The 11349-nt window shown below is 40.6% G+C and overlaps 2 protein-coding genes across 2 annotated transcripts; one reads left to right on the top strand and one right to left on the bottom strand.

Annotated features, from left to right (window-relative positions):
• Nucleotides 1–3204: 3204 nt before the first annotated feature.
• fbxl15 (F-box and leucine-rich repeat protein 15) lies at nt 3205–7331 on the bottom strand. Its single transcript, XM_061095098.1, has 5 exons — nt 7204–7331; nt 6717–6876; nt 5320–5822; nt 5000–5218; nt 3205–4811 (listed from the first exon to the last, which is right to left on the bottom strand). The coding sequence occupies exons 1-4, from the start codon at nt 7227–7229 to the stop codon at nt 5029–5031; spliced, it is 879 nt and encodes a 292-aa protein (XP_060951081.1). The 5' UTR covers nt 7230–7331; the 3' UTR covers nt 3205–4811; nt 5000–5028.
• Nucleotides 7332–9039: 1708 nt separating this feature from the next.
• gpx9 (glutathione peroxidase 9) lies at nt 9040–10565 on the top strand. Its single transcript, XM_061095228.1, has 5 exons — nt 9040–9171; nt 9275–9368; nt 10077–10207; nt 10304–10434; nt 10508–10565. The coding sequence occupies exons 1-5, from the start codon at nt 9040–9042 to the stop codon at nt 10563–10565; spliced, it is 546 nt and encodes a 181-aa protein (XP_060951211.1).
• Nucleotides 10566–11349: the final 784 nt, after the last annotated feature.

The raw sequence follows: 11349 nt of genomic DNA, 5'->3' as shown, positions 1-11349 counted from the left end.
AAAAATTCCCATCTTTGATTTGGAGAAGGCCTCAGGAAAAGCAGCTCCCTGTGCAGAAAGGGTGGAGTGGATCAGGGATGTGACAGGAGCTCCATCAGCTGGCTATTGTGCCCGAGCAGAGTTTCACCTGGTTGTGAATCCCCTTCGTAAACATCTGGAGCATGACAGTGAACAAGAGAGGACACGTGGGTCTGTTCAGCTCAGGTTTCATGATCTCAAAGCTGATATCTCCCCCGTTGCTCTATTGTTTCACTGGATATTCACGACGACCATGAAGTGTCTTAACGTAAGAATTGTGGGAACACAGAGTCTCAGAAGGGAGAAGACCAGGTTTTTGGAAAATGTGCAGTTAAATCATTTGAAATACTGAAACTTTTTACACACACAGCCACGTATATGCCTCCCCTATATATAAAATATGTTATTATTGATATACTGTAAGGTGTAGGTAATGGCTTAATGGCTTAAACAGGTGAAATCACTAGAATATCACATCATAAGTTCCCTCAGCTCAAGGTGATGGATTCAGCAGATGGAGAAACCGGCACCTGACGGTAATGCCATAAAGATAGTGGCAGATATTTTAATTAATATTGTCATTCTTTTATTCTAGTGAATTTTTTGTTGTTTCTCTTAATCACAACATCTGCTATAAGCAATGATTGGTTAATGAAGACACCACCAAATGACGATGCTGGAGTGGAACCCAGGGTTCCTCCCAAAGAACTGGGCCAGCACATTCTTCAGCCATGCAGTCAGGGAACAGTCGAGTCCCTCTGGCTGTGAGGCTCCATTCATTCAGAGCAAATCACACCAAAAATGTCTTAATGAAGAGGTAAACTTAGTGCGGCCTAACTAAGCGGTTTGCGGGGCCGGAGCCGGCTGACCATGTGTTCCCTGTCCGGGCCCGGGGTAAGGGCCTCGGTAATTAGGGAGGATGCTAATGGCTCTGACAAGTCTGAGTCCCTGGAAAGCTGGAAACGTCGCTTCAATTAGACGGCACCCTGAAGACGTCTTGTGTGGTGTTGTCATTCATTCCACTCGGAGGCTGCAAACACACATATTCTAGTTTGTTTTGCTCACATCCCTGAAGCCTGAAGCTTTTTCCATCACCAGCACCTTCACTTCCCTCCCAAACCTGAGCCCACCAGATTCTAAACACACATGTTTATTCATGCCGATTTTTAAAACCCCGACATTATTTCCTGCTTGGTTGATCGACATTTCGATGGCCACGCTCACAAAAGCCACTTTAATGTTGTCATTAGTTATGCTTCTCTGGTGGGCAAAAGATGGATCCCTAAGTCCCGGGATCCAACGGGGCCGTGTGTGAATGGTTGGGGGAGATAAACTACATCAAATGAACGGGGGAAAGACTCCTTCACTGATGGAAGACGGCGGCGGAAAAAAGTCTGTTAATTAAAAATATGAAAATGAACAAAATCTCTGACACAGTTTTGGGCCCGTCTGAGCAGCTACAGTGATTCTCGCTCCACCTTATAAGAACTTCATTTAATTAACAGGAGGCTGCAAAGTATCCTCAAGCAGTTTCTAATTATTTTCCTGAGCAGATTTTTAAGATGTGTATAAACGACTCGAAGAATTTAGCTAATTCTTACTTTATTATTCAGTTGGGTGATGTTACATGAAAAATATTCCCAAGTTTACTTATTTCTCTTGTTTTTTTTCAACTTAAATGTGGTTTTATTTGCAGGTGGACTTAAGTTACATTGACATTCAAGTCTCTTGTTTGACTTGTATAAATACAACATGAAACACAAGGTAACTGACCTTTAGGTATGAGGTCAAAAGCTAGTTAAAAGTAGAACTTACATTTGAGACTTACACTTTACCGTCATAAGGGGGGAAGCCTTATATATTTAATACATATTCTTTCTTATATCATAGAATGAAAGTGTTTGGTAATGGTTGATGAGATTCAATAAAACTATATTTATATATATATATATACATATATATTTAATTGTTTATTGGAAGGATAACAGTCAGTAAGTTACTCTGTCAGGGAGGACATCGAAAAGCAAATTTAAAAAAAACTCAAATTTATTCCTTCTTTTAATAAGTACAGTATATTACATGCTGCCAGGGGCTCAAGCTGCATTCTGAATAAAATGAAGCAAGCACATTGTTGTGCCTCGGTATAAAATGATCAGTTTCTATTGATCAATAATTTAGACAAGTGCCAGATTATTGGCAGGGAGACAAAATATGTTGGGCCGGCTGCGTTTGAGAAAACCCCCCATACACTCAATCACTGGAACAGAAATTGCTCCATGGTATATAATAACGCAGCGATGTTTCTTTCCCCCTCCTGCAGATCAATGCTAATTGAAGTCTTACATGATGAATGTAGTCTGAAACGTTTTTAACCCAGTGGCTGCTGGACAGGAGCGTGGACGGTTCACTGAGCACATGAGGTGTTTTTACACACATTATTGAGACTGAGCAGTTACAGCTGATTTGTATAATTCCCTTTGCGTGCATAGGAATATTCTCCACTGTGCATCATTTGATCACTTGATGGTTTTAAGTGTGAATAAAATACAGAGAGATTATTCAAAGCGAGTGGCTTCGCGAATTGAAATTTCACAACCACCGATGCTGTAAAGTCTCCTCGGTGGCAGAAGGAAAACCGGTCGATCCTCCAAATGTAACTCTCTGTAGGTGCACGCTGAGCCTGTGGACGGCACACAGCAGATGGGGTAAACCGTGCCATCAAGTGGAAAATAGACCTGTTGTGTTGTCACAGAGACAAGTTACAATGTAGTCTGCCCACCACCGGACCTCCAGGGGAAACTGAGGGAGTTTAACACCTAGCTGCTGCGGCAAGGGGATTCTTACTGTGCATTCACTGCATCAGGTAGATGATGCTTCTGTTCACAAACCTCCTTAGTAATCAAACAACAACTTCCCATCATCTAAATCTTAGAAAAAAAGATTCTTGGCCTTATCATAGAGGTTCCTCCTGATACTAGCAGTTGATACATTTAAATAACAGACCTGCATGCACTGTTAGTTTAGATGTAATCATGCAACATGTAGAACATAAACATCCTGACTCACTGCTGCCACCTTGTGCCTCTTTGAGTCATAGACATAGGATGTTGTGCTTTTACAATGCTGCTAATATAATTTTAGAATACCATTTACTGCTTTTTCCAAACAGACGAAGGAGGAAAGTGATGGTGTTGTATTTTATAATTTAATATTTGTTTGTATAAATCATACATTTTGTTACAGGGAAACATTTCAACACAGTTGCTTTGTACAAAAGTAATTTCAAAGGCTTAAAAGGAAAACAGTCATAATAAACCCCTATACTTATTTCAAACATGTTCTATGCATTTATCACCTACGTCAAGGATGCTTTTATCCGTATGTCTGTTTGATTGTTTGTTGGCAGGATTATGGAAAACTACTTTACTGATTTCCATCACATTTTTTGGAGGGGTAAGGCTTGATGTAAGGAGGAAGATTTTGGTGGACTGACAGACAGTGAGGCCCTATTGAAATTGTAAGGATTATTATTATTATTATTTAGGCAAATGAATTGGCTTTTTGAGGGCTTTAACATGCTCAAATTCTTACCAGGAAAATTTGAAAAATGGTGAAAATTTATTTTGCATTTATTTATTTTTTATTTTTTTAAAAAGCAGTCTGCTGCTGCTTGTTTCCATGTGATGTCCTGACGCTGCCCCATGCTGGCTGCTGGGTTCCTCTGTTGTCCATAAAAGAAAATCTTTATTATCCTTCAAGGGCAATTTGATGTACAACCAGCAATGAGTGCACGACAAAATTAAACCATTATATACAATTATTTTAAACTTTTTATAACAGTTCTCTACATTTTCTTGAATTTCTCCTGGAACAATTAATGGATATTGATAAAAAGTCATGTTAAGGGGAATGATACATTTATAAGGGTTTGCAATTTGGTGCAGACCCAAATAAGAATCTGGTTGTAGTGTATTTAATTGTGGTTTCATACAGGGACTGTTGGGCCTTGGTGGAGATACTCTCTCCACACAATGCCATTTAGGTTGCTAATCTAGATTAAAGGGTCGCATCACACAAAACAAAACAAAACATTCCCAGTTACCCCAGCATCATTTAGCCATTAAGACTTGATTGAAGTGTAATAACTGTTGCTTAAAACAGTTTTCATCAGGAAACATTTAAGCACTGTAAACAATGAGGTCTGATGATGATCCTGAGGAGACATTCTTCCTGGAAGACACATGATCTACACAACAAACAAAGCGCCTTCACTGTGTTGTGATGGCAGGCAGAGGTATCAGACAGGAAGATAATAAAAAAAAAACGGGGTGAATACAAAACAAAGGCTGAACAGAGCTGGTGGTAAGTGGGAAAAAGCTAAACATTGGGTGAACTTTTCCTTTAAATGGACACTTAACATGCAAAATGAGACGTTTAATTCAACTCAAACATGTTTTAAATGTTTCTAAATTAAACATAACTTTTACGGCTTCTTTTTTCCTCTCTCACAATATCATGTACACAAGGTACAAACAATACAACACACTCACTGCACTTTGGTCGGAATTGCTTTTTTTTAAAAACCCAGATTATAACACCCCCAAAAAAGTGCTGTGACATATTTTGGACATGAGGCAGCAATTCTTTAAAATGTTAAATGGCTTTCTTCAGTCATTTAAGCATTTTCAGTACCATCTTGAATACGTATCTCATATTGAGTGCAACACATTCAGGATTTTTTTCGGATTGTCTCACAGCAGCTCATGAGCGTGTGACTGCTGATATGAAGACACCTGTAGGAAAGAAATGTGAAATGTTGATTACCATCGATTGACTGTTTCCAACAGTATTTGTTCATGAAATGTATTATGAATTAATTCACTGATTTGAAGTTCTGGCCACCTTTGGATGTTTGAACCTTGAGTTTAGACATTAACATGTATTGAGCTTGTAGAGTAGATATACTGCTGATACCACCTACCTGTGTCGTGCAGATTCATGACCCTTTGGTTATATCTGGAGATTGATAAAAGGAGCGAACCCCAGCACGTCCTGAAGAAGCACCAGAGCCCTCTGTAATGGCGGCTCCACATCTATCACAACGTTGCGCTTCCGTAGAGGATCGAGGCTCGACTCTGTCACATTGTGGCAGTGATTCACCTTCAGGGACTGGAGCTTTGGGCAATACTCCGCAACGGTCCTGTGAGCACAGCACGCATAAGACATTACGGATGGTCGCACAGATGAGACGATACGTGTCGACACAAAGTTAGTTGGATTCTACTTGAGAGTAAGAAGTACCTGATGGACTCGTTTCTGACCCTCAGGCAACCCGTCAGGTCCAGCTGCTCCAGACCCCTGCAGTTCTTGGCCACCTCCTCCACCGACTCGTCAGTGACGTTGGCGTTGACTGCCAAAGACAGAGACCTCAACTTCAAGCACTTCTTGGCCAGGTAGCAGATGGCGTCGTCCTTGAGCTGGCGGCAGGCGGTGACGTCGATGGACTGCAGCCCCCCGCAGTGGTCGGCCAGGCTGCGCAGGGACAGGCTATCCACCCACTCGCAGTGCGCCAGGCCGAGGTGCTGCAGGTGGGCGCAGCTCAGCGACACGGCCACCAGGGAGTGGCGGGTGAGCCAAACGCAGCCGCTCATTTCCACTCGCTGCAGATGCTGGTTCTGGCCGATGACCGGCAGCAGCTCCTGGTCCGTCACCCAGTCGGAGCAGTTCTGAAGCGACAGCCTCAGGAGAACCTTGCTGTCCTTTAACATGGAGCAAAACGCTTCCTTGGGAATGCTTTGTCCAATCTGTCAACAGAGGAGAAAGCAGACTTCTTCAGGTACCGCAAACAACTTGCCTTTCAGTATCAGCAGGCCTTGAAACACACTCATTCCAGTTCTGCATAAAAAGGCCTTAAGAAGTTTTGGAAAGTATGATATTTCATTTACAAAGTCATGTGAATGTGGGAGACAAAACACTTAAAAAAATGCAAGTGAACTGTGTGTGAAGAAGGCTTTTATTACATCTGCCAAGAGGTTGTTTTCATATGCATTTATTTTATCAATTTTTTGCCTAATCCTGCAAAGGAACAGACATTTTACCATGAAACTTACTTTAACATTAGGAGATTGGACATTTTTCAACATTTTCATTTTGATTTCTTGGAGAATAACTCATGGATCTTGATGAGGGGACTTTAAGGGGACTGATATTTCTAATAGCCAAACTAAATATCTAGTGAACTTAAAAGAGGTTTGATTGGTTTAATTTCCCTTCGGGGAAGAATAAAGTACTCTATCTATCTATAAGAGGAATGGGCGGCAAAGGAGTGTCATTTTAGTGTTATCCTCACAATCATTCAGAAGAACAGTTGTTAGGATCTCATTTTAGCAGGAAATGCAATCAATTTATAACTGTTTTTTGTATCTTCTACCACTTATCTAGGTCCAGGTTCAATAGATCATAAACAATCACATGCAAACTAGGAAGAACATCTAAATTCAAGTAAAATCTCTGGTTATCAGATGCCTAGTTGTGACTTTTAGGTTCCTGTAAGATCTCATGACAGTGAAATCTGTGTAACATGTGTGATATTCAGCTTCACCCCACATTGCACTGAGAGGGACACACAGTCCACACACTCACCGGGGACACACAGTCCACACACACTCACCGGGGACACACAGTCCACACACACTCACCGGGGACGGGTCGAATGTCCTGCAGTTGGACAGGTAGACCTGGACGAGGCTGTGGAACTGCTTGCTCACCCGCTGCAGACTCACCACATGCTGCAGGGGCAAGTAGCACAGGATGTGAGGGACCAGGACGTCTTCCCAGGGCAGATCCAGGAGCTGACATCTGCAGAGGACATACACACACACACACACACACACAACTGAGTGTTTACAGTGTGTACAGCTGACACAACACGGTGACACGCTAACCCTGGGGTTTAAAGGGCAGGAGAACAGCAGCGGGGTTACATGAGCAGACTGGAGGGTCTCTACCAGCGGTGTCCCGGGGGGGTTAACATGCACAACACAAGTCAGCTTCCATGCTTAACACACACGGACACACACGGGCTCGGTGACTCGGCCGTTGTGTGTCTGTAGCCGCTAGCGGAGAAGCTAACCTGCCCCTCTGGGTTTGTGAATTAAAAAAACACTGCATTTTGAAGCCACTCACGTCCGTATCGTGGCTTCTTCACTCATTGTGAGTCCGAGGCGTTAGACACCGTTTTTCAACGTGTGTTGTTCTTCAGGCGAGCACAAAAACAACGTGTTTATCTTTAGCATCTTCCGACCGGTTGAGGTGTAGCCCGACCCGGTGCTGCCTTCAAGGACCGTCGGAAGAATGAGCCACAATGTTGTTAGTTCATTAATTATTTACTATTGCCATTATTCTTATTATTCTAATTATTAACAATAATAATAAAAGAGATCATGCTAAACAAAACAACAAGCAGCATTCAAATCCAACAGTGTATGTATACAATTAAAGGATGACAGTGATAAACATGCTAAAATTTTAAATAATATATCTCCACAAGGATCATCCTCTTCCCTGAATCAGGGACGGACACACACACGATAATTTGTTCATCATCTAAGGGTGCTTAGTTCCTCACTGGAGTCAGCAGGTGGTTTGCAGGTCGTTCTACAACACTAAGGTCGCGGGTACGATCCCCAATCTTTCTTATCTTCGTGCTGGCAATATACTGAACTCTTAAAATTGGCAGGATTTCAATCACCTATTAATTGCAAAATATATTACACTATGTAAATTTTAATTAATTAATTAAATATAAAAAAAGAAAAGTTAAATTAAATGGATAAAAAAAAATGCGCGTGCAATTCCTGCGCAATGGGCTTCTGCGCAGGATGTGGGTGCACAGTTTTTTTTTAGTTTTTTTTATTTTATTTTATTTTTTTATTTCATTTATTATTTATTTTTTTATATATATATTTAATTTGAAATGGTTATGGTTCATTTTTGTTTTTAAATTTACATATTATTAGATATTGTGCAATGAGTAGGTGGTTGAAGTCCTGCCAACACGACAGCCTGCCAAACTTACACATGAGTTCGGACCTAGCTCCTGTGTCCACTGGTGTCCTGGTTCCACCCATGGCAGCGTAGTGGCGTGGGGCTGGCTCATCCCTGCGACCCAGGGAGCGCATTTCTCCACGCTGGTTCAGGGGTAAATGATGCTGGTCTTCACAGGTGACTGACCTACGCAAGCCTGTAGCTTCTGTAGCCTGTAGCTGTGTAATCTTCTGGCATTTCTGTGGGGAAAAGCCGAGAATTGATGATTGAGGTGATTCACTAAATATATACGTCAAAAGAATTTATTAAACGTCATATGATATATATATTTATACCTAGAGTGATTTGAGCCTAGTATGTCATCAAAGGTGGAGGCGTTTACAAGGAACAAGTGAATGCAGCAATATATCAAACATATAAAAAAAGTTCAGAATTTCATATAAATGAAAATAATATAAATGTAATTATTGTGACAAAGAAATGTTTTCGCTTTCCTTTCAGTGCTTCCATATTTTACAGAAAAAAGTACAAAGCAGGAAGTTCAGACTATGATTTCATGTAAAAGAAATAATATATATCTGTTGAAAAAAACTTCAATGTAAAAGATTTGTTTTGTGATTATCTCTTTACTCTGAGACCTCGTCAAACTGTCAGTTGTAAAGAGGAATTAATGCAGCTAAAAATAAGTAGAAACATCTATAGGTGCCCACATGTTTGTTTAAATTATTTTATTTCCTAATCCCAATCGGCTGCCATCAGCTCCTCTTGCCGATACACATGTGTTGAACAATTGACCCCCCCCCCCCCCCCCCCCGCCGGCTCACCTCTGTCCAGAGAAACAATGAAGGCAGTCACGAGGAACAATTGCTGACCCATGAGTTATGTTTGCGTGAATGAGATGACCCAACAGGAAAGCAGAGTGAATACTCACTCCTGACTGACTAACAGTCCCCCTTTACAAGCTGGAGCACAAACATGGCGAATAAATCAGTGTATGATTTCTGTGCTGAGACCCTGGACGGACAGCCGGTTCCGCTCAGTAAGTACAGGGGTAAGGTGCTTCTCATCGTCAACGTTGCCACCTTTTGAGGGTCAACTATAGAGGAGGTAATATCCCGCCAGAGCCCTGATTGATTGCGGTCAGATCCATAACAACGGGAGTTGTGTCACTTTTATTAGAGCCGTTTGCTTTTGTGTCCTGTTCCCTCAGTACCACCGACTGAATGCACTGATGGAAATGTTTGGTGGCCTCAACTTCACTGTCTTAGGATTCACCTGCAACCAGTTTGGTCTTCAGTCACCTGGTGGGTTCATTGAAGCTTCTGAAATGTGACAGATTGTAAATCTGATAGGACAATAACTGTATTAACTGCACGAAGAGAAATACTGTACTGTGGAGCCTCCCATAATACTTTGTGGAATGTAGTTTTACTCAAGCTCTCTATTAAGGAAACATTTTTAGATACTGCTTTTTGCTTTATTTAACTATTTGGATTCCACAATTTATTTGACAGCTATATTTGCTAGTTAATATTCAGATTCAAATTTGTTGTATGATATGACGTTTACAACATCCAACATATTATTAAAGATGATACACAAAAATGTATTCTGTCCAAAGTCCCAAAAAGAAGGTACAAATTTTTTATTTTTTTTTCTTCTTCCTATATATTGTGTAAAGGAGGACAATCACTGAACTTCAGTATGTAAGGTAGATGCGTTTATAGCCGACCACAGTAAAACGCTGCTATATGAATGGGGCCATTTTTCTGCCTAACGAGTACCTTTACAATTGATATTTGAAATACATTTACTGCTGATACTATTTGTGTGTGTTTTTTTTTTTTTACTGTTATTTACATTTATGTAACGGTATTTTTATATAATTAAAGGATCTAAATACTCATCTCTGACCTACAAACAGTTTGTTTACGTGTTCACACCTGTATACAAAGATCAAGATCACCTGTATACAAGATGTATACAAATCATTAATACCACATTTTTTTCAGAGGTCAATCATGAAACCCTCAATATTCTGAAGTATGTGAGACCTGGTGGAGAGTTTGTGCCCAAGTTTCCTGTCTTTGGCAAGGTTGAGGTGAATGGATTAAATGAAGAGCCTCTTTTCAGCTATCTGAAGGTAGTATATTTACACAGAATCACATTCGTTGTTATATGGTATATATTCTCTGTCAGAAGTGCAGCTGTCACCTTGATCATTTCTTGTTCACCACAGGAATTGTTGCCATTTGTGAACCCTGTTATTGGAGATATAAAGAAATTCTACTGGTCCCCAATCAAAGTCAATGACATCCGGTGGAATTTCGAGAAGTTTCTCATAACTGCTGATGGCCGGCCCTTCAGAAGGTAAAGTAACATGAGCTATGGCGCTCCTTTAGATCTAACATGCATAACATCTAATGTTTTCCCTTTACTGCAGATATGAGCTTCACTGCCCCATTGACAATGTGGAGAAGGACATAGCAGAACTTCTCTGACGGACTTTCTGAAGTTGAACACCGGTGGCAGAGTGACGATCCCCCAGTAAATGCACACATGCACCTGAGCTGGATCTGATGGGAAGAGGAGCAGGACTCAGAGCTTTAGTGCATTCACTCTGAGAACAGTTCCCTTCGGCCACTGGAGGAGTTTTCATGTCACCGTCACACTTTTGTCTAATGTTATGGGCATTGATACTAGAATTCAATAAAGCATTACAAAACAAATCTTTTATGAATGGCTGCTTTTGTTGTCTCTTGTTGTCTCTTTTGTAAAAGTATCCCATTACAAATTAATCCTACACTTCAGTAGAGGTATAATCAACAGACTATACTTAAGGTATCAAAGTAAAACTCGACAAAAAATGTTTCCACATTACGCTTTACTATTCTATCAGAGTCTGCTCATATCCTCCTCTATGATGTCCTTGAATCTAAAAATGCAAATCAAGATGTCAGATAAATATAGTGGAGAAAAGTACAATATGTCACTCTGAAATGGAGTGGATAAGAAAGTTTTTATCTACTTGAACAATGTTCTTCTTTGCCTTACCGCCACCATTATGTTACTTGTTCATAATTAGGGCCCGAGCACTGACATGAAAGGTCAGGTGAGACCCTATTGAAATTGTAAGGAATATAATTATTATTATTCAGGCAAATGAATTGGCTTTTTGAGGGCTTTACCATGCTCAAATTCTTACCAAAATTTGCAGAAAGTTAGAAAGTGGTGAAAATTTACGTATTCTGAAGGAATTTTCAATGGGCATCGCAAAGTGGCTCA

This window comes from Limanda limanda, chromosome 21 (genome assembly GCF_963576545.1).
Source record: "Limanda limanda chromosome 21, fLimLim1.1, whole genome shotgun sequence".
Lineage (NCBI taxonomy): Eukaryota > Metazoa > Chordata > Actinopteri > Pleuronectiformes > Pleuronectidae > Limanda > Limanda limanda.
This window is presented reverse-complemented; position numbering and strand designations above follow the sequence as displayed.

What these genes read in the sequence shown, in the direction of transcription:
- fbxl15 (XM_061095098.1), bottom strand. Translation starts at nt 7,229, where the DNA reads ATGAGTGAAGAAGCCACGATACGGAC. An exon ending in GAAGAAGCCACGATACGGAC is followed by an intron (nt 6,877 to 7,203) that starts GTGAGTGGCTTC and finishes TGTCCTCTGCAG; the next exon opens with ATGTCAGCTCCTGGATCTGC. An exon ending in GTCAGAAACGAGTCCATCAG is followed by an intron (nt 5,219 to 5,319) that starts GTACTTCTTACT and finishes CTGTGCTCACAG; the next exon opens with GACCGTTGCGGAGTATTGCC.